This window comes from Symphalangus syndactylus, chromosome 22 (genome assembly GCF_028878055.3).
Source record: "Symphalangus syndactylus isolate Jambi chromosome 22, NHGRI_mSymSyn1-v2.1_pri, whole genome shotgun sequence".
Classification (NCBI taxonomy): Eukaryota; Metazoa; Chordata; class Mammalia; order Primates; family Hylobatidae; genus Symphalangus; species Symphalangus syndactylus.
The window spans coordinates 24,174,098-24,192,969 of NC_072444.2; the positions used below are offsets into that span (position 1 = coordinate 24,174,098).

The following is an 18,872-nucleotide window of genomic DNA, read 5'->3' on the forward strand; positions in this document are numbered from 1 at the left end:
GGTGCGATCTCGGCTCACTGCAAGCTCCGCCTCCTGGGTTCATGCCATTCTCCTGCCTCAGCCTCCCGAGTAGCTGGGACTACAGGCACCCGCCACCACGCCCAGCTAATTTTTTTTTTTTTATTTTTAGTAGAGACGGGGTTTCACCGTGTTAGCCAGGATGATCTCGATCTCGACCTCATGATCTACCTGTCACGGCCTCCCAAAGTGCTGGGATTACAGGCGTGAGCCACCGCGCCCGACCTGGTGTACATTTCAAAATAGCTAGAAGAGAATAACTGGAATGTTCCTAGTGTAAAGAAAAGAAATATTTAAGGTGGTGGATATCCCAATTATTCTGATTTGATTATATAAATGTATCATATGGTCACATGTATCATATGGTCAAATGTATCATATGGTCACATGTATCTCAAAAGTAGGTACAACTATTACGTATCAACAAAAATAAATTAATTAGAAAACAGAAAAGAATTAGACTAGCTCAGCCTAGTGGCGTGGTTGCCAAAGTTCAGTCCCCAGGCCAGCAGCACCAGCTTCCTGTGGGAACTCATTAGAATTCAAGCTTCTCAGCCCCACCCTAGACCTTCTGATTCCGAAGCTCAGGGGGTGGGCCTAGCATCTGTGTTTCAATAAGTCCCCCAGGTGAAGCTGATGTGGCTCACGTTTGAGAACCACTGGTTGGGTTGAAGCAGGACTGTAGGAAATAGACTCTCGCCTTTGGGAACAGCAGGGGAGAGCCTCCGCCCTGGTCAACTGGAGCCTCTGCTATTGGTTGTGTACCCCATCTTGTGAATCTGGTTGCATTGTTGCCCTTGAACACAATACTCCGGCTCAAGAGTTTCTAGTCACTCTCACATTCACAGTGACTTTTTAATGCTTGTGGGTGGAAGGTGAAGCAATGCTGACCAGGTGAGGGCAGTCACAGTCTGTGGCCCTCATGGGATTCCCCCTGCCCCTGCCCCTTGACCATCCCAGCTGCCTGGAAAGGACCAGATACATTGGGGGTAGGAGGGGGGGTTAAGTGACTGAGCAGGTGTCAGGTGCACAGAACTTTTCTCTCCTAGTCCGTCCTAGAATGTCCATATCCTCATTCTGGAACCTGTGACTATGTTAGTTTAGATTCAGAAGGAATTTTATAGGTGTGATTAAATTAAGGATCTTGAGAGGGCGGTTATCTTGGGTTATCCACGGAGCACAGTGTAGTCACAGGGATCCTTGTACGGGGAAACAGGAAGGAAGAGGCTGCACTGCTGGCTCTCGACAGGCTGATGGCACCATGAGATGGGAGCAGTGATGTGCCCTAGAAGCTGGAAAAGACAAGGAAACGGTTCGCCCCAGACCCTCTAGAAGGAACGCAGCCCTGGGAACTGCTGTAGACTCTTATCCACAAGAGAACTGCAAGAGGATAAATGTGTGTTGTTTTAAAGCACTGAGCTTGTGATATTCTGAATAAATGTGCATTTATTCACATTTATAGTAAGAACTGTCAAATAAACATGTGTTGCTTTAGAGCACTGAGTTTGTGGTATTTTGTTCCAGCAGCAAAAGGAGACCAATGCACGGTCTTTCTGGCCTTTTAAGGAACCTGCTCAGCTTCTTCCCAAGTCAGAGACTTCACACGTGCTGCCCCCATGGCCCAAGCCACCCTCTCTTCCCTCCCCACCTGTCCCTTCAGCCGGGTAATCTCCCTCAGCTTTCTGGCCTTGACCTACCTGATTCTCCCTGGCCCTACCTAGGCAGGCCAGGTCTTCATCACCCGTCAACCCCTGCCCGTTGCTCTCATGACATCCTTTACTTTCGCACAAGCTTGTCCAACCCTCCGCCTGCAAGCTGAATGTGGCCCAACATAAATTTGTAAACTTACTTAAAACATTATGGGTTTTTTTAATGCAATTTTTTTTTTTAGCTCATCAGCTATCGTTAATGTAAGTTTTTTGTTGTTGTTGTTGTTTTTGGGACGGAGTCTCACTCTGTCACCCAGGCTGGAGTGCAGTGGTACCATCTCAGCTCACTGCAACCTCCGCCTCCCGGGTTCAAGTGATTCTGCTGCCTCAGCCTCCAGAGTAGCTGGGATTACAGGCATGAACCACTGTGCCCAGCTCATTTTTGTATTTTTAATAGAGACAGTGTTTCACTGTGCTAGACAGGCTAGTCACAAACTCCTGACCTCAGGTGATCTGCCTGTATAGGCCTCACAAAGTGCTGGAATTACAGGCGTGAGCCACCGCGCCCGGCCAGTGTTCATTTTTTTTATGTGTGGCCCAAGACAATTCTTCTTCCAATGTAGCCCGGGGAAGCCAAAAGATTGGACACCGCTGCTTAGCATATCCTGGGTCTCCCTCACTCCCCGCAATCCCTCGCTGTCCCCCAGGGCCTCCAGCTGCAGCACCTCTCTGTTCTGCAGCCATTTACCTCATGCTCCTCCCTGACTGCTGGACTGAGGCTCTTTGAGGTCAGGGCCTGGCCCAGACATGGCTCAATGGATGCTCAGTAGAATGGCTGGATGTTGGAGGTGTGAGGACAGCCAGCTCCACTCCATCCCACAGCTGTCTCCTGGGACAACCTTTCTGCACTCCCTGGCTCCTCCTCCTGTCATTCATTCATTCAACTCATTTGTTCAACTCCTGTCATTCACTCATCCAACAAACATAGAGGACTTAGTCTGTGCCAGGCTCTGACTTTCAGCTGGGATGGAAGACAGCATCCTTACATGGACACTTGGATGACTAAGGAATGAACTTAGTAGGTGCCAAAGGTAGGTGGCCTGAGGCCAGCAGGTGTCCTGTGAAAACAATGGCAGAGACTCAGGCTCCCACACTGGGAGTCATATGGAGTCATATTATTGGTCTGCAGTACAAAATCACTGACAAAACACACCTGTGCCCATGAGCCAAGCATGCAGAGGGCCAAAGGTGTCTGCTGGCATTTCTTCAAAGAGGCAGCTCTGTGCGAGCACTGAGCATGCACAGTTGTGGACCCCCGTCCTGGGCTAGGACCAGAGCCAAGATCGTGCCATGGCACTCCAGCCTGGGCAACAGAGCGACACTCCGTCTCAGGAAAAAAAAAAAAAAAAAAAGATTTGCGAGCTCAGAGACAAAGGAAATGTATCTTCCCCTTCTTCTGAGCCCCACGGGGCCAGAGCACACCTTCCTCTGCCTTGGCAATGATGGACAAGCTGGGGTCCGTCCCCATCGCCAGCTCTGCAGCACTGCCCTCCTGGGAACCACGTTCAGTCATTCTGTGGAGTTTTCATGATGGGTTTCATCATCAGATTAATTTCCTCCATGGGAGTAGATTCTTCAGCAAGTCACATTACCTCTCCGGGCCTCAGTTTCCCCTCCTGTGAAACAACAGGGTAGAACTTAAGGGCCCTTCCTGTTTTCTCTGACAGTCTGAATCTGTCTTGTGCACGTACATAGCCCTGCAATAGTGTCAAAGAGCTTTAATTGTGGGATGGAAAAGAAAGGAACCTGTGGGTTTTGAGGAGGAGATAGGTACCGCCAAATGCAGATGATGATTCTGAGAGCACCTTTGACGGGCCAGATCTCGTACTCTGAGTATATCTGCGCCACTTGTTGTCTGGCAAGTCCAGTGATGCTGTGGTCTCCAGTTGATTCTATCTGAGCTGCTACTGGGGTGGCAGCTCTCAGAAGTGTGGGAGAGGATGCAGGCGGTGGGGAGGGACCGGGATCGCATGCTCCCTCCAGGACATAGCGCACAGCGGTGGTCTGGGGTACGATGAAGTGTAAGTGCTCTGCTTCAGGCCAGCCTTGGGTGTGAGCCATCTCTGCTTGAGCTGCTCACAGAGTCCATAGTTTGTAGGGGGAGCTGCAAGAGAAACCAGGGTCCAGTTGAATGGGGCTTACAGAAGGAGTCTTGCTCTAAATGGCCACGAAACTGGGCAACAGGGGCCCTGGAGATTTTCCCAGGCTGCTCTGTCAGGGACCAAGGCAGGCAGAGCCCCAGAGGGAAGGAGCCTTGCAGAGATCATTGGTTCAGCCAGCCCCTGGCGGTCTCAAGGTGCACCTGCATCCCAGGTGCTCAGGGGAGACCAGGATCTGCCATGGGGGCCTTGGAAAAGTCAGCCCCATGGTGTGGTTGTGCGTGGTCTCGCTGGTCCTGAGTAATTGTCCCTCTCCTGTCGGGAAGGAAGCTGTGTGCATTGAGAGTGATGTTGAGAAGAATCCCATGCAAAAGTAATGCAGAGTGACCAGCAGCTCATTCTCTGACCTATGTCCCTTTGCATCAAAAGGTAGGGCCACAAAGAGCTGGCACTGCTCTGTGTCCTCATTAGGGTGGACGTGGCTTGAAATGTAAATCACATCAAGGCACTCTCCTACAAAAATGCATTCCAAGTCTTGGGATTGTGGGTAGGACAAATTTCATTCCCTTCGCTGTGCCCTATGAGCCCCTACATGATCCTCCTCCATTCCTGCCTTAGAACTTTTCCATTTACTGTTCCTTCCGCTGGAATGCCCTCCCCCTCAATCCCTGTATGGCTCCCTTCTTCCCAACTCAACTCTATCTCCTCAACAAAGACCACCCCTCACTTTTCCAAGGAGGAATTTGTGAACCAAAAGAGGTTCACAAATTCACCACCTCACTTTCTCTCCATTACCTATTTTCTTTCCATAGCGCACATTCCTGTCTAAAATTATCTATGTGATCTTAAGTGTTCTTACCTTTTAATGGTGTCTTATCTGTTTCCCCCCCGGAATGTCAACTCCCCGAGGCCAGAAATGTCCTCAGTGTTTGTTATCATTGCAGCAGGGAGCACTACCTGGGAAATACTGTCATTATTCATGTAGTAAATAGGACTGGGAGGAAGGATGCGTGGATGTTGCTCCCTGCCACCTGTGCTCTAAGCCCGCCACCATGGGGCACAGGCGATGACTTCATTACACAGCCAAGATTACCCCAGGTCAAAGGGAAAGGACAGGAGGCAGCCCTGAGGGTACAATAGAACTCAGCCCCTACTACGTCATCCGCTGCTCTCCTGGAGCCAGGGTCACCTGTGTGGCTCCTTCTGCATGAGGCGGGTACAGCTCCGTTGGTCTGTGCAACTTTACAGACCAGTGCAGAGGAATACCCTGAATTATAAAAGTACCAAGAAGGGGAAAGTCAGACTTCTCTGGCAGCCACAGCAACTTCTGTCCATTCCAAGTGCGGAGTGGAGGCAGCCCCGGGTTGTAACCATGCCGGTTGTAGTGGTCGTCGTAGGTGCTAATCAGGTAGCGATGTGGGGGCTCCTGGTGGTGGGTGATCAGGTGTTTGTAAGGGAGCCCCTGGAAAGATAGACACAGTGGGCTTGTTACTGACAGGAGCAAGGCATCCGCCTGGCCATGGTGGAGACAGGAGCTGCCACATGCAGGGGTCTGTGGTGCTGATGGAGAGAGTGGGCATCCGTGGGCTGGCAAAGGGTCTTCAGAAACACACTTGTTTATCCCACTCTGAGGCATCCCACTTTCAAACACATCCCAGCTAGCTGCAGTCAGTTCTCTGTATGGCTGGTCCCATGCCAAGTCAATTCATTCCTAGAATGAGCTATGGTGGCACATTAAAATTAAAGCCAGGACATCCTGCTGAATGGGAAGAGTCAGCACCACCTCTCTTGTGATCTGAAATTGCAGCCTGATTTGTCTCAAGTCTCATGCATCTAAGCCTGTTTCTAAGGGCAAGGACAAGATGGTGAAAGCCAGCCTGACATGTGTGCCTTATATTTCAGTCTGTTACTGTGGGAAGAATCAGAGAACATCCCATAAATTGCCTTCTCTTGCACAGGATTTACAGCTCGCTCAGCTGGAAACTAGGGGAGTGATTTCTTTGGTGAGGAGTAATTTACAGGGAGAAGAAAGCCATGTTCTCCTTACTCTGGGATGTTTGCCTGAATCAATGCTTTTCCTAAGAAAATCCTCTTGGGCCCAGAAGGGAATCCTGGGGAACTGCACTGATTTACAAGGGGCAGGGGTAATGTTGATTTCCATGCTTGCCCTCTTGTCTGGAGCAGACAGGGAGGCCTGTGTCTGCTATGGTCTGGAAATGCCAGCTGCACCCAATATTTCAAGTGGTGGCCCCATAAATAAGTCAGATCACAATGCCAGAGGAAGACAAGGGGGATGGGCACAGACATTAAGCAGGATTCCCAAGATCCACATCACCAGGTACCCCATAGTGTATTTCTAATGCCAAAGTGACTTGGAGGGTTTCCCATCAACAGAGGGAATTGCAGAAGCAGCCTCGTGGCTTGGGAGGTAGAGAGGCCAGGAGGAATTTTCTTGCAGTTTCTCTTGATTTGGGGTGTGGTCCTGCTGTCTTTATTGTGTGCCTGGGATTTTTCCTTGTTGGGGTTTGGGAAAGTGACAGCCACGGAGACAGCTACCTTTGAAAGGAGAGCTTGTTACTTACAGTTGTCAAGAGGAAGGGCACGCCATGCCCTGCAGGGCCACATCAGGAAGAACCAGCATTGGTCTCTGGTCGGGAGGCAGAAGGAACAAGGTTGGGGGCAGGCCCAGAGCCTTTACTGTGATTTCCATGGGAACCATTGGGCAAGGCAGGGTGGACAAGTCTAAACTAGTGTGAATAGTTTTTGTGGGCTCTGGGCCCAAGGGGTGGTCTCTAGTTTCCACCACTTGGCCCTGGGGTGATTTAAGGCAGAGGAAATATTGGCTTGGTATGTGAGAATTAGATAAAGGAGGCGGTTGGGGATACAGGCTTTGGAGTCATTTTTGCCTACGAAAGAAGAGCAAAGTGGGAGTGGGAGATGGAGAAGGAAGCTGTCCTAGGAGAAGGAGGGCAACATGAAGCAAACAGAAGAGCTGACAGAGTTGAAGCAGCTGTGTGGAAGCAGGGTTATGTTCAGGGCCCCACCCCACAAGCAGGCAATTTGGACAGAAACCTTAGAAATAAATATTCAGGGCCAGGTGCAGTGGCTCACGCCTGTAATCCCAGCATTTTGGGAGGCCAAGGTGGGCAGATTACTTGAGACCAGGAGTTCAGGACTAGCCTGACCAACATGGCAAAACCCTATCTCTACTAAAAATACAAAAAAATTAGCCAGGTGTGATGGCACACACCTGTAATCCCAGCTACTTGGGAGGCTGAGGCAGGAGAATTGTTCCAACCCAGGAGGCCGAGGTTGCAGTGAGCCAAGATCACACCACTGCACTCTAGCCTGGGGGACAGAGAGAGACTCTATCTCATAAAAAAAGAAAAGAAAAAAAGGAAAAAAAAAGAAAAAGAAAGAAAGAAAAGAGACACAAAAAGAAAAGAAAAGAAAAAAAGAAATGAATATTCAATCGTCTGTTCTGTTGGAGAGGATAATGCGGGGGTGGGGGGGTGGAGTTCTTAATTTTAACCAGACTGTACGTTAACCTCTTAGTCGGAGCTTGTAATGGGTCCAAAGGCTATCTAAATGTTCTACAATGTACTGAAAACTAGGGTTAATACCTCACATACATGGATGGTTGGAGGCTGAGAGCCCCAGATCCTGGGTTCTAACTTCGACTTGTTTATGTTAAAATTCATTTGTGTCTTTAATGCGCACTACTGGTGAAGCTCAGCAGCCCCAGAGCATCAGCTTGCTTGGAGATGTCAGTGTGGTCTGAGGATGAGGGAGTCGTCTGGGGTTGCCAGCACAGAGCTGAAAATCTGTTGCTGCTTATCCTGACATGGATCCCTAAATGCAGCATGCAAATAGGCGACTCTGGCAGATGAGGAATGGAATCTGAGGGCATTCTTTGCCTGATTTGCAGAGCAGCAACTTGCTTCATCCCTTACCAACAAGCCACACAGCTTTGAAAAAGACACTTTACACCTTGGGCCACTGAGTTGAATGATCTCTTGGGTCCCTCCAAGCACTAAAATGCCCCAATTCCAAAAGATGTCCACTACCTTAGTCCATGTCTCTCTGCTGCCACCCTGAGTTGAAGCAGGTATAGTAGGGTCAGGTGGGGTGGGAGTGGGGAGACAGAAATCGCTTACAAGAGCAGCAGGCTGGCAAAAGAAGCAACTCAAGGGAACTCCCAGAGTGTGGTGGGGACAGAGCACAGCTGCGCACCCAGTGGCTGAGCACCTACAAGCTTGCTCTCCCCAGAGTGTGCCTGCTGGGAGCTACCCACAGCGGTTATTGTAGGAGACGGCTTTCCTTGCTGTTCCTGGAAGGGCCAGGATCTCAGCCTCTGGCATGCCAAGTTAATAATTGTCTCCTATATACTCACTAGTGGGATTGCTAAAGATAATAATAGTCTCGGCAGGGCGCGGTGGCTCACGCTTGTAATCCCAGCACTTTGGGAGGCCGAGGCGGGAGGATCACGAGGTCAGGAGATCGAGACCACAGTGAAACCCCGTCTCTACTAAAAAATACAAAAAATTAGCCGGGCGTGGTGGCGGGCGCCTGTAGTCCCAGCTACTCAGAGAGGCTGAGGCAGGAGAATGGCGTGAACCCGAGAGGCGGAGCTTGCAGTGAGCCGAGATTGCGCCACTGCACTCCAGCCTGGGCGACAGAGCAAGACTCCGTCTCAAAAAAAAAAAAAGATAATAAGTCTCAAATGCGCCTCCTTGGGTGTGGGGGGGCATGTTCTGAGGTTGCAATGCCCTGCTCTCTGCTTCCAACACCTGGAACACCATGACTCCCAGACAAGTGCCCAGTCAATACAGTGTGTGAATGGTGCTTGACTTTTCATGTGAAAGAACAGGAAGCTGGAGCACAGCTAACACACAACACTGTTTGTCCAAATACATCACTGCCAGCTGCTTCTGCAGTGCCTTATGTGATTCCTGACTAGATGCATCATTTACCTTTTGGTTGTCGTTTCTTGCATTCTTTGCCTAGATTCTGCTGGAAGAGTGTGATCCAGGTGCTCGGATATAGGTTGGAGGGAATGCTACCAGTTTGAGATTAAACAGATCGTCAGCCCACACAGGTGATTATTGGTTAGTGCTATCTGCAGCCCCCGGGCTGGGAGAGTATTAATGAGACTACTCCTGTTTTCCCCCAAGAGGGTACTAAGCCTATAAGAAGGTGGCTGGTGTCCCCTGAGCTTTGGGTGTGGTCCAGGCCTGAGTGTCCCAGTTGCCACTCCCTCTTACCTCAGCTTTCCTCTTCCCGTACCACCTGGAGATCTGGTCCGGTCTGTGGTCTGGGAAGGGGACGTATTCTTTTCTGTAAATGGATTGGGGTGTCTTGTCAGTGTCTCTGGTGAACTAGAAAAGACCAAATATTCAGGAAAACCTCTGAGATGCCACTTCTCAAACTTTTGCTGGGTCCCCTTACCTCCTGGGCCATCAGAAGAAGGGCAGGGAAAAGGTAAATATAAACCCCAGGACATCCTGCCCAACACAGGAAAAGAGCTTGCTCGGGGATAGGGAGCCTGCCATCTGGCACCCCCGGGAAGAGCTGTCATTGGCTCCCCTGGTCACCTTCTCATCATCCGCACCTGTGTCCTTTCTCATCTTCTCTCTCCCTGCTCTTCTCTCTTCTTTGCCTCCTCCCTTTTTTTTTTTTTTTTTTTTTTGGACATGGAGTCTCGCTCTGTCACCAGGCTGGAGTGCAGTGGTGCAATCTCGGCTCACTGCAACCTTTGCCTCTCGGGTTCAAGCAATTCTCCTGTCTCAGCCTCCTGAGTAGCTGGAATTACAGGCATGGGCCGCCATGCCCAGCTAATTTTTGTATTTTCAGAAGAGAGGGGGTTTTGCCATGTTGGCCAGGATGGTCTTGATTTCTCGACCTTGTGATCCACCTGCCTCAGTCTCCCAAAGTGCTGGGATTACAGGCATGAGCCACTGTCCACGGCCCGCCCTCCCTTTCTTTCTCTTCTTTGTTCCTCATTCTTTCCAACTCTCTCACTTTTCAAATTACATTTTGTTCTCTAATTAGTTTTCTTAAAGTTTAATATGGTAAAATATATTCGACATAAAATTTATTTACCGTTTTAGCCATTTTCAACTCTACGGTTCAGTGACATTCACACTGTTGTGCAACCATCACCACCATCCATCTCTAGAACTTTACTTACCTTGCAAAACTGAAACTGTGACCATTAAACACCAACTCTCCATTCTCCTCTCCCTGCAGCCCCTGGCAACCATCATTCTACTTTCTCTGTATGAACTTGCCTGTTACAGGTACCCTATGTAAGTAGAATCATACAACGTTTGTCCTTTTGTGTCTGTCTTAGTTCACTTAGTATAATGTCTTCAAAATTCATCCATTTGATAGCATGTGTCAGAATCTTCTTCCTTTTTAAGGTTTGATTATATTCCATGATACACTTATACCACATTTTGTTTATCCATTCATCCATCAGTGGGTACTTGGGTTACATCCAACTTTTGGTTACTGTGAATAGTTACTATTAATGTGAATGTACAAATATCCTTTTGAGTCCCTGCTTTTGATTCTTTTGGGCATACAACCAGAAGCGTAATTGCTGGATCATATGGTAGTTCTATGTCTAATTTTTTGGGGGAACTCCCATATTGTTTTCCACAGTGGCAGTACCATTTAGGGCACAAGGTTCCCATTTCTTCATATCCTCACCAACACTTGTTATTTTCTGTTTTTTGATACTAGCCGTACTAAAGGGTGGAGTGGTATCTCATTGTAATTTTGATTTGGATTTCCCTAATAATCAGCGAGGTTGACTATGTTTATGTGGTTATTGGCCATTTGTACATCTTCTTTGGAGAAATATCTATTCAGCTCCTTTGTCATTTTTTAATCAGGTTGCTTGTCTTTGGTTATTGTTGAGTTATAGAAGTCCTTTACATATTCTGGATAGTAGTCCCTTATCAGATATATGATTTGCAAATATTCTTTCCCACTCCACTGGTTGTCATTTACCCTGTTGTTAGTGTCCTTTGAGGCACAAAGTTTTTTGTTTTGATGACGTCCAATTTATTATTTTTTTCTTGTGTTGCCTGTGCTTTTGGTGTCATATCAAGAAATTCTTGCTAAAGCCAATGTCATAAGAATTTTCCTCTATGTTTTCTTCTTTTTTTATTTAATCTAAAAAAAAAAAAAAAGAGATGGGCTCTTGCTGTGTTGCCCAGGCTGGTCTTGAACTCCTTTCCTCAAGCAGTCCTCCCGCCTCAGCCTCTCAAAGTGCTGGGATTACTGGCATGAGTCACCACACCGAGCCCCCTATGTTTTCTTCTAAGAGTTTTGTAGTTTTAGGTCTCATCCAGGTCTTTGATCCACTTTGAGTTCAGTTTTGTATATGGAATTAGGGAAGGGTCTAACTTTATTTTTTCGCACATAGATATCCACTTTACTGAACACCATTTGTTGAAGAAATTGTCCTTTCCCCCATTGAATGGTTTTAGCATCCTCGTCAAGAGTCATTTGACCATACATATAAATGTTTATTTCTAGGCTCTTTCTTTTGTTCTATAGGTCTATGTATCTGTCTGTATGCCAGTATCACACTGTCTTGATTACTGTAGCTTTTAGTAAGTTTTGAAACCAAGAAATGTGAGTCTTCCAATTTTGTTCTTTTTTTTTCAAGATTGTTTTGGCTACTTAGAGTCTCTTGAGGTTTTATATGAATTTTAGGATGGATTTTATGCCTGCAAAAAAAAAAAAAAACTTTACTGGGCTTTTGATAATGATTGCATTGGATCTGTAGATAGCTTTGTGTAGTATTGATATCTTAGCAATATTAAGTCTTCCATCCATGAACACAGGGTGTCATTCCATTTATTTATGTCCTCTTTATTTTCTTCAGCAGTGTTTTGTACTGTTCAATGTATATAAGTCTTTCATCTCCTTGGTTAAGCCTACTCTTAAATACTTTATTTTTTGATGTTACTGTAAATGGAATTTTCTTAATTTCCTTTTCAGAGTTCATTGTTAGTGTTTACAAACACAATCAACTTTTGCATACTTTGCTTAACTCATTTATTAGTTCTAACAGTTTGTGTATGGGTACATGTATGTGTGTTTCCTACATATAAAATCATTAGGGGTTTCCTAGATATAAAATCATGCCATCTGCGAAAAGAGAGATAATTTTACATTTTCCTTTCCAATTTGGAAGCTTTTCCTTTTCTTTCCTAATTTTTCTGGCTAGAATTTCCAGTACCATGTTGAACAAAAGTGGCAAAGGCTGGCATCTTTGTCTTATTCCTAATCTTAAAGGAAAAGCTTTCAATCTTTCACCATTGAGTATTATGTTAGCTGTGGGTTTTTGTTATTATGTTGAGGCAGTTTCCTTCTATGCCTAGTTTGTCAAATGCTTTTTTTTTATAAAAAGAAGTTTAATTTTGCCCAATGCTTTTTCTACATTGTGATGATCATGTTTTTTTTTTTTCCTTCATTCTAGTATATTGGTTAATTTTTATATCTTAAACTTTTTTTTTTTTTTTTTTTTTTAGACAGAGTCGGCCAGGCTGAAGTGCAGTGGTGAGATCTCAGCTCACTGCGACCTCCACCTCCCAGGTTCAAGCCATTTTCAAGCTGGGACTACAGGCACGTGCCACTATGCCCAGCTAATTTTTGTATTTTTTGTAGGCACAAGGTTTCAACATGTTGGCCAGGCTGGTCTCAAACTCATGACCTCAACTGATCTGCCTGCCTTGGTTTCCCAAAGTGCTGGGACTACAGGCATGAGCCACTATGCCCAGCCCTGAACCATTCTTGCATTCCAGGAAGGAGTCTCACTTGGCCACGATGTATATAAGCCTTTTAATATAATATTGAATTGGGGTTTCTACTATTTGCTTCAGGATTTTTGCATCAATATTCATAAGGAATATTGGTTTGTAGTTTTCTTTTCTTGTGATGTCTTTGTCTTTAGTATCAGGGTAATGCTGGCCTCATAAAATTAGTTAGAATTTATTTCCTCCTCTTCAATATTTTAGAAGCATTTGAGAAGGACTGATGTTAATTATTTTTAAAATATTTGTTAGAATTCACCACTGAAGTCATTTGGTCTTAGGCTTTCCTTTGTTGGGAGATTTTTGATTACTAATTCAATCTCTTCACTAGTTATAGATCTATTCAGATTTTCTATTTCTTTATAATTCAGTCTTGATAGATTGTGTATTTCTTGGAATTTCTCCATTTCATGGAGAATTATATAAGTTATTCAATTGTTAGCATAAACTGTTCACAGTATTCTCTTATTATCTTTTTATGTCAGAAAAAAGTTGGTAATTATTTTACACTTTCATTTCTAATTTTAGTTACTTGCATCTCTTCTCTTTTTTTCCCTTAGTCGATATAGATAATCATTTGTAAATTTTATTGATCTTTTCAAAAAACCAACTTGGTTTTCTGTTTGTTTGCTTGCTTGTTTGTTTAGAGATGGAGTCTCGGTCTGTCACCCAGGCTGGAGTGCAGTAGTATAATCTTGGCTCACTGAAACCTCTGCCTCCCACGTTCAAGCAATTCTCCTGCCTCAGCTTCCCTAGTAGTTGGAATTACAGGCATGCACCATGACACCCAGCTAATTTTTGTATTTTTGGTAGAGACAGGATTTCGCCATGTTGGCCAGGCTGGTCTCAAACTCCTGATCTCAGATGATCCGCCCACCTTGGCCTCCCAAAGTGCTGGGATTACAGGCGTGAGCCACCGCGCCCAGTCCCAACTCAGTTTTATTGATTTTTTCTGTTGTTTTTCTATTTCCTATTTTACTTATCTCTTCTCTAAATATTTAATTTCCTTCCTTCTGCTAGCTTTGCATTTAGTTTGTTCTTTTTTTTTTTCTGCTTTCTTAAAGTGTAAAGCTAGGTTGTTAATTTGAGGTATTTCTTCTTTTTTAATGTGTTTACAGCTGTAAATTTCCCTCTTAACAGTACTTTCACTGCATCCCATAAGTTTTGGTATGTTGTATTTTCATTATTATTTTCTAATTTTTCTGTGATTTTTTTCTTTACTGATTTTTTTAAAACAGTGTGTTGTTTAATTTCCACATATTTGTGGATTTTTCAGTATTTCTTCTGCTATTGATCTTTAAGTTCATTTCATTTGTGATCAGAAAAGATACTTTGTATGATTTTCATCTTTATAATTTATTAAAACTTGTTTTGTAATCTAACATATGGTCTATCCTGGAGAATATTCCAAATGTACTTGAGAAAAAAAAAATAATGTGTATTCTGCCTTTGTTGGGTGGAGTGCCTGTCAGGTCCAATTTGTCTATAGGGCTGTTCAAGTCCTCAATTTCCTTATTGATCTTCTTTTTTTTAACCAGTATTAAAAGTGGGGTATTGAAGTACCTTACTATTACTGTAGAGCCATCTATTTCTCCCTTCAATTCTGTCCATTTTTGCTTCATATATTTCAGAGCTCTAATAGTTGGTGTATACATGTGTGTAATTATTGTACCTTCTTCTTGGTGAATTGGCCCTTTTATCAATATATAGTGTCCCTGTTTGTCTCATAATAGTTTTTAACCTAAAGCCTACTTTAGGTTAGTTAAAACCTAGCCATACCTCTCCCTTCTGACACTATTTGCACAAAATATCTTTTTGCTTCCTTTCACTTTCAACTTACATATGTACTTCAATCTATAGTCAGTCTCTTGTAGGCAGCATATAGTTGGATCCTGTTTTATAAATCTATCTGCTAATGTAGGCCTTTTATTTGGAAGTTTAATCCATTTACATTTAAAAGTGATTACTGATAGGGAAGGACTTATATTTGCCATTTTAGTATTTGTTTTCTGTATGTCTTGTAGATTTTTGCCCCTTATTTACTCTCTTACTGTCTTCTTTTGTGTTTAATTTTTGAGGGCCACATTTTGATTCCCTTATTATTTTCTTTTGTGAATATTCTATAGGCATTTTCTTTGTGGGTACCATGGGGATTACACACAATATTCTAGTTATAACAACATATTTTTAAATGCAGCCAACTGAAATTGTATACCAAAACTCTACTCTTTTATAGCTCTGCCTCCCTCCGCTTTATGTTATTGAAGGCACGAATTACATCTTTACATAATGCAGACTCATTTACATAGATTTATAATTTTATGCATTTGTCTTCTAAATTCTGTCAAAAATAAAGAGTAGAGTTACATCCCAAAATTATAATAATCCCGGCTTTTAAGCTTGTCTACATATTTACCTTTACTGGAGAACTTTATATTTTTGTACAGCTTCAAGTTACTGTCTAATGTCCTTTTGTTTCAACTTGAAGGATTCTCTTTAGTCTTCCTTGCAAGGTAGGTCTACTGTCAATAAACACCCTCAGCTGTTGTTTATCTGGGAATGTCTTAACATCTCCCTCATTTTTAAGAGACAGTTTTGTGGAATACAGAATTATCAGATAACAGTATTTTTTTTACCAGCACATTAAATGTATTATCCCACTGCCTTCCAGGCTCCAAGGTTTCTGCTGAGAAAATTCCATAATAATCTGTTTTTGTTTTTTTGTGCTTTTTAAAGACAGGGTCTCACTCTTACTCTGTCACCCAGGCTGGAGTGCAGTGGCATGATTTCAGCTCACTGCAATCTCCACCTCCCAGGCTCAGATGATCCTCCCACCTCAGTCTCCTGAGTAGCTAGGACTATTGGCATATACCACTGTGCCCAGCTAATTTGTGTATCTTTTGTAGACATAGGGTTTTACCATGTTGCCCAGCTGGTCTCGAACTCCTGGGCTCAAGCAATCTACCTGCCTTATCTTCCCAAAGTGCTGACATTCAGGCATGAGCCACCACATCTGGCCAATCCCCTAATAATCTCACTAAGGAGCCATTGTTCTTGATGAGTTACTTCTCTCTTGGTGCTCTCAAGATTCTCTCTTTGTTTTTGGGTTTCAATATCTTAATTATAAAGTGTTTCAATGACGGTCTCTTTAGATTTTTCAGACTTTGCATTCATTGAACTTCTTGGATTTGTAGATTTATGTATTTGCTCAAATTTGGGAAGATTTTAGTCATTATTTTTTCAAATACTCTCTCGGCCCCTTTCTCTCTCTCTCTTCTCCTTATGGAATTCCCTTAATGCATATGTTAATCTGCTTCATAGTTACCTATAAGTCCCTTAGGCTCTGTTCACTGCCTTTAAATTTGCTGATTCTTTCTCCTGCCTATTCAAATCTGCTGCTGAATCCCTCTATTGGATTTTTCAATTCAGTTATTGCATTTTTCAGCTCTAAAACTGGTTTGACTCCCTTTTTATAATTTCAATCTCCTTTTTGATATTCTCATTTTGCTCATGTATTGTTTTCCTGGTTTGCTTTAGTTCTTTGTGTCCTTTACCTATATGTCCGTATTTAAGACGGTTGTTTTAAAGTATTTGACTAGCACCTTGATGCTTGTGTTTATTCAGGGAGAGTTTCTCTCGCTTTATTTTCTTCCTTTGGATGAGCCATTTTTTTTCCCTGTATCTTTGTATGTCTGGTGATTTTTCACTGAAAATTGGGCATTTGAAAAACAGCCAACTCTTCCAGTATTTGTAGACTGGCTCTGTGCAGGGAAGACCTTTTCTAACTAGCAGGTGATGTTCTGAGTCTTGGGGTCAGCCCAATATGAAGGCTTAAAATATTCTCAAGTCTTTTCTGGTGTACATCTTGCCTGGACCTGTGTGTGTTTTTTTTTTTTTTAATTCCCCTGCATACACAGCTGCTTTTAAATGTTTTAATTTCCAAAAAAAAAGTCTCACCCCTGCTTCTTCTTTGACTTCAGATGTTCTATTGTATTCCTCTATCCATAATCTCTTGCCCCAGATATTTATAGATCTGTAATCCCCTGGCAGCTTTCACTAGCTGTGCCTATCATTGCTTTCCATGGCTTTTCCCAACCTGAGAGCTGAACTATGCCACCTTTTCATCTGGGCTCCAAGTTAGATGAAATAGAGAGCAATCCCTCAGGCAGCCCCAGACAGGTTCAAATGTTGCTGCACTCACTCTGGATTTGAAGGAGGGAACTTGGAGCCGAGCTGCCACTTACCCTAAAATGCAGATTATGCTGTGCTGTGCTGGGGTGGTAGTGGGAAAGGACAAGTAAAAACATCATGGAATTTCCTATTCATTTTGAAGGTGTCTTCTTCTTGATTGGGCATTTGATTGGTTGCTATATATCTTTGACTGTTTTCCAGAGCTCCTATAACGTTTTCGTGTTTTTTTCTTTAATGTTTCCATGGGGAATGAGAACCTGGAGCTTCTCAGTCTGCTACCTTGTTAACATCACTCCAACTCCACTATTTTTATGCAATCTTCTCTAGATGTGAGACCAGCCCATAATATCCCTGAGTACTGCATCACCCATGGGCACCTGAAGGTATTTTCAACCAGTTCTTCTTGCTTTTGGAACTTCTCTTGCACACACCGGCTCATCAAACAAGGCCAAGTACATTTGTAGCTGATGATGACTGAAGGTTGTATCTGGCCAGAGAGGTGGTGATTACTAATGTTCTCCATGAAAACGGCCTTTACCCTTCCCTTCTTTTCCCCATACCAAAGCTGAGTATTCTATTTCACCTTCTTTTCCTTTCCCACTTCCCAAGAAGACATGGGAAAGTCTAGATGTCTCTGAAAAACTTTAAGTGGCTCAGTCTTGCCAAACACAAATGAAGATATTCAATTCCAAGTATGCCAACTTGAAACTCTACCAACTCAGGCAAAGTATTTTCCAAAGACCTTTAAAACACAGAGGAAAACCAAGAGGCAAATTGTTCTGTTTGAAAGTAAAAATTGAGGCCAGGCACGGTGGCTTATGCCTGTAATCCCAGCACTTTGGGAGGCCAAGGTGGGCACATCACTTGAGGTCAGGAGTTCAAGACCAGCCTGGCCAACATGGTGAAACCCCATCTCTACTAAAAATACAAAAAATTAGCTGGGCATGGTGGCATGCACTTGTAGTCCCAGCTACTTGGGAGGCTGAGGCAGGAGAATCCCTTGAGCCAGGGAGGTGAAGGTTGCAGTGAACCGATATCATGCCACTGCACTCTAGCCTGGGCAACACAGCAAGACTGTCTCAAAAAAAAAAAGTAAAAATTGAAATACATTAGTAGGGCAGGATTGTGGAAAGGTGCCAAAGAGCAGCAGCAAATCCCTGGACATCAGTGCAGATAGTGGCAAGCTGGCCTCAGGAGGTACCATATTCTGGGAAGAGCCAGAATGAGGAGAGCAAATGTTCTTCAAATCAAGGTACAAAGGAATTAAGGACAGAAAATATCCAGATGCCTAGAAACACTTCACTGAGAAGAGTGCTGAGAGGCACAACTATATTGACACCGTTACAATATTTTCCATGCCCCTATTATATCTGTAAGAGAGTGTCAGTGGTCTTTTCAATAACCATCATGTATAAAACAGTCATAGAAACCATGCAAAATGCGTGAATATTGATGATTGCTTGAATGTAACTATCCTTTGTAGAGCACAAAGACCCCAATGCCACGTTTTTAAGATGCAATCATCTGCTGCTCTCCACTTGAAAATAGTGATGAACTTCCCTCCTGTCTCTCCCCATCAGTCCTCCCTCTGAGCCCTCTCTCCAACCTCTCTCATTTCCTTACCTTTCTCCTTTCTTCCATCCAATTTCCAGTGAGCACTTTCGTTGAATACTTGGTCTCAATCTGCCAGCTTGGAGTAGAGAGTGGCTGTGGATTTACTGCAGTCAAAAACATGTTAAGGATTTGCCCCAGGTTTCTTTGACTTGACGCAGTTTAAGGCTTCAGGGGTAGAAGAAGGTGTTATGAAGTTGCTGAGTTTGGGGTGCCTATTTTGTCTTCCCAGCTGGCCTCCTGAATGGGTAGTAGACGACTCCTTGCTAACCTCGGAGAATAAAACGGCCCCAAGAGTTCACTTTCAGCCTTTAGGGAGAGGAGATCTATCTTGGATTCTCTACTGTTGATTGTCTCCATGGTGACAGACTCTGAGTATAAATACTCTCTGTAAGAGAACAACTGATTCTGCA

At 44.1% G+C, this 18,872-nt stretch overlaps 1 protein-coding gene across 2 annotated transcripts; it reads right to left on the reverse strand.

The window, feature by feature from the left end:
- Positions 1-3,430: 3,430 nt before the first annotated feature.
- CFAP107 (cilia and flagella associated protein 107) lies at positions 3,431-18,809 on the reverse strand. Of its 2 annotated transcripts, XM_055262094.2 has the most exons (4): positions 18,472-18,809; positions 9,091-9,204; positions 5,111-5,288; positions 3,431-3,831 (listed from the first exon to the last, which is right to left on the reverse strand). In XM_055262094.2, the coding sequence occupies exons 1-4, from the start codon at positions 18,580-18,582 to the stop codon at positions 3,650-3,652; spliced, it is 585 nt and encodes a 194-aa protein (XP_055118069.1). In that variant the 5' UTR covers positions 18,583-18,809; the 3' UTR covers positions 3,431-3,649. The 2 variants fall into 2 exon arrangements, with proteins under 2 accessions (XP_055118069.1, XP_055118070.1); XM_055262095.1 differs by lacking the exon at positions 9,091-9,204.
- Positions 18,810-18,872: the final 63 nt, after the last annotated feature.

Bases quoted from the DNA above. Each gene is read 5' to 3' on its own strand.
- CFAP107 (XM_055262094.2), bottom strand. From the start codon at position 18,582: ATGTTTTTGACTGCAGTAAATCCACAGCCACTCTCTACTCCAAGCTGG. The intron at 9,205-18,471 runs GTAAGGAAATGA...GGTCTTTTCTAG, and splicing joins GGATGGAAGAAAGGAGAAAG to TTCACCAGAGACACTGACAA. The intron at 5,289-9,090 runs GTAAGAGGGAGT...CTATCTTTCCAG, and splicing joins ACGGGAAGAGGAAAGCTGAG to GGGCTCCCTTACAAACACCT.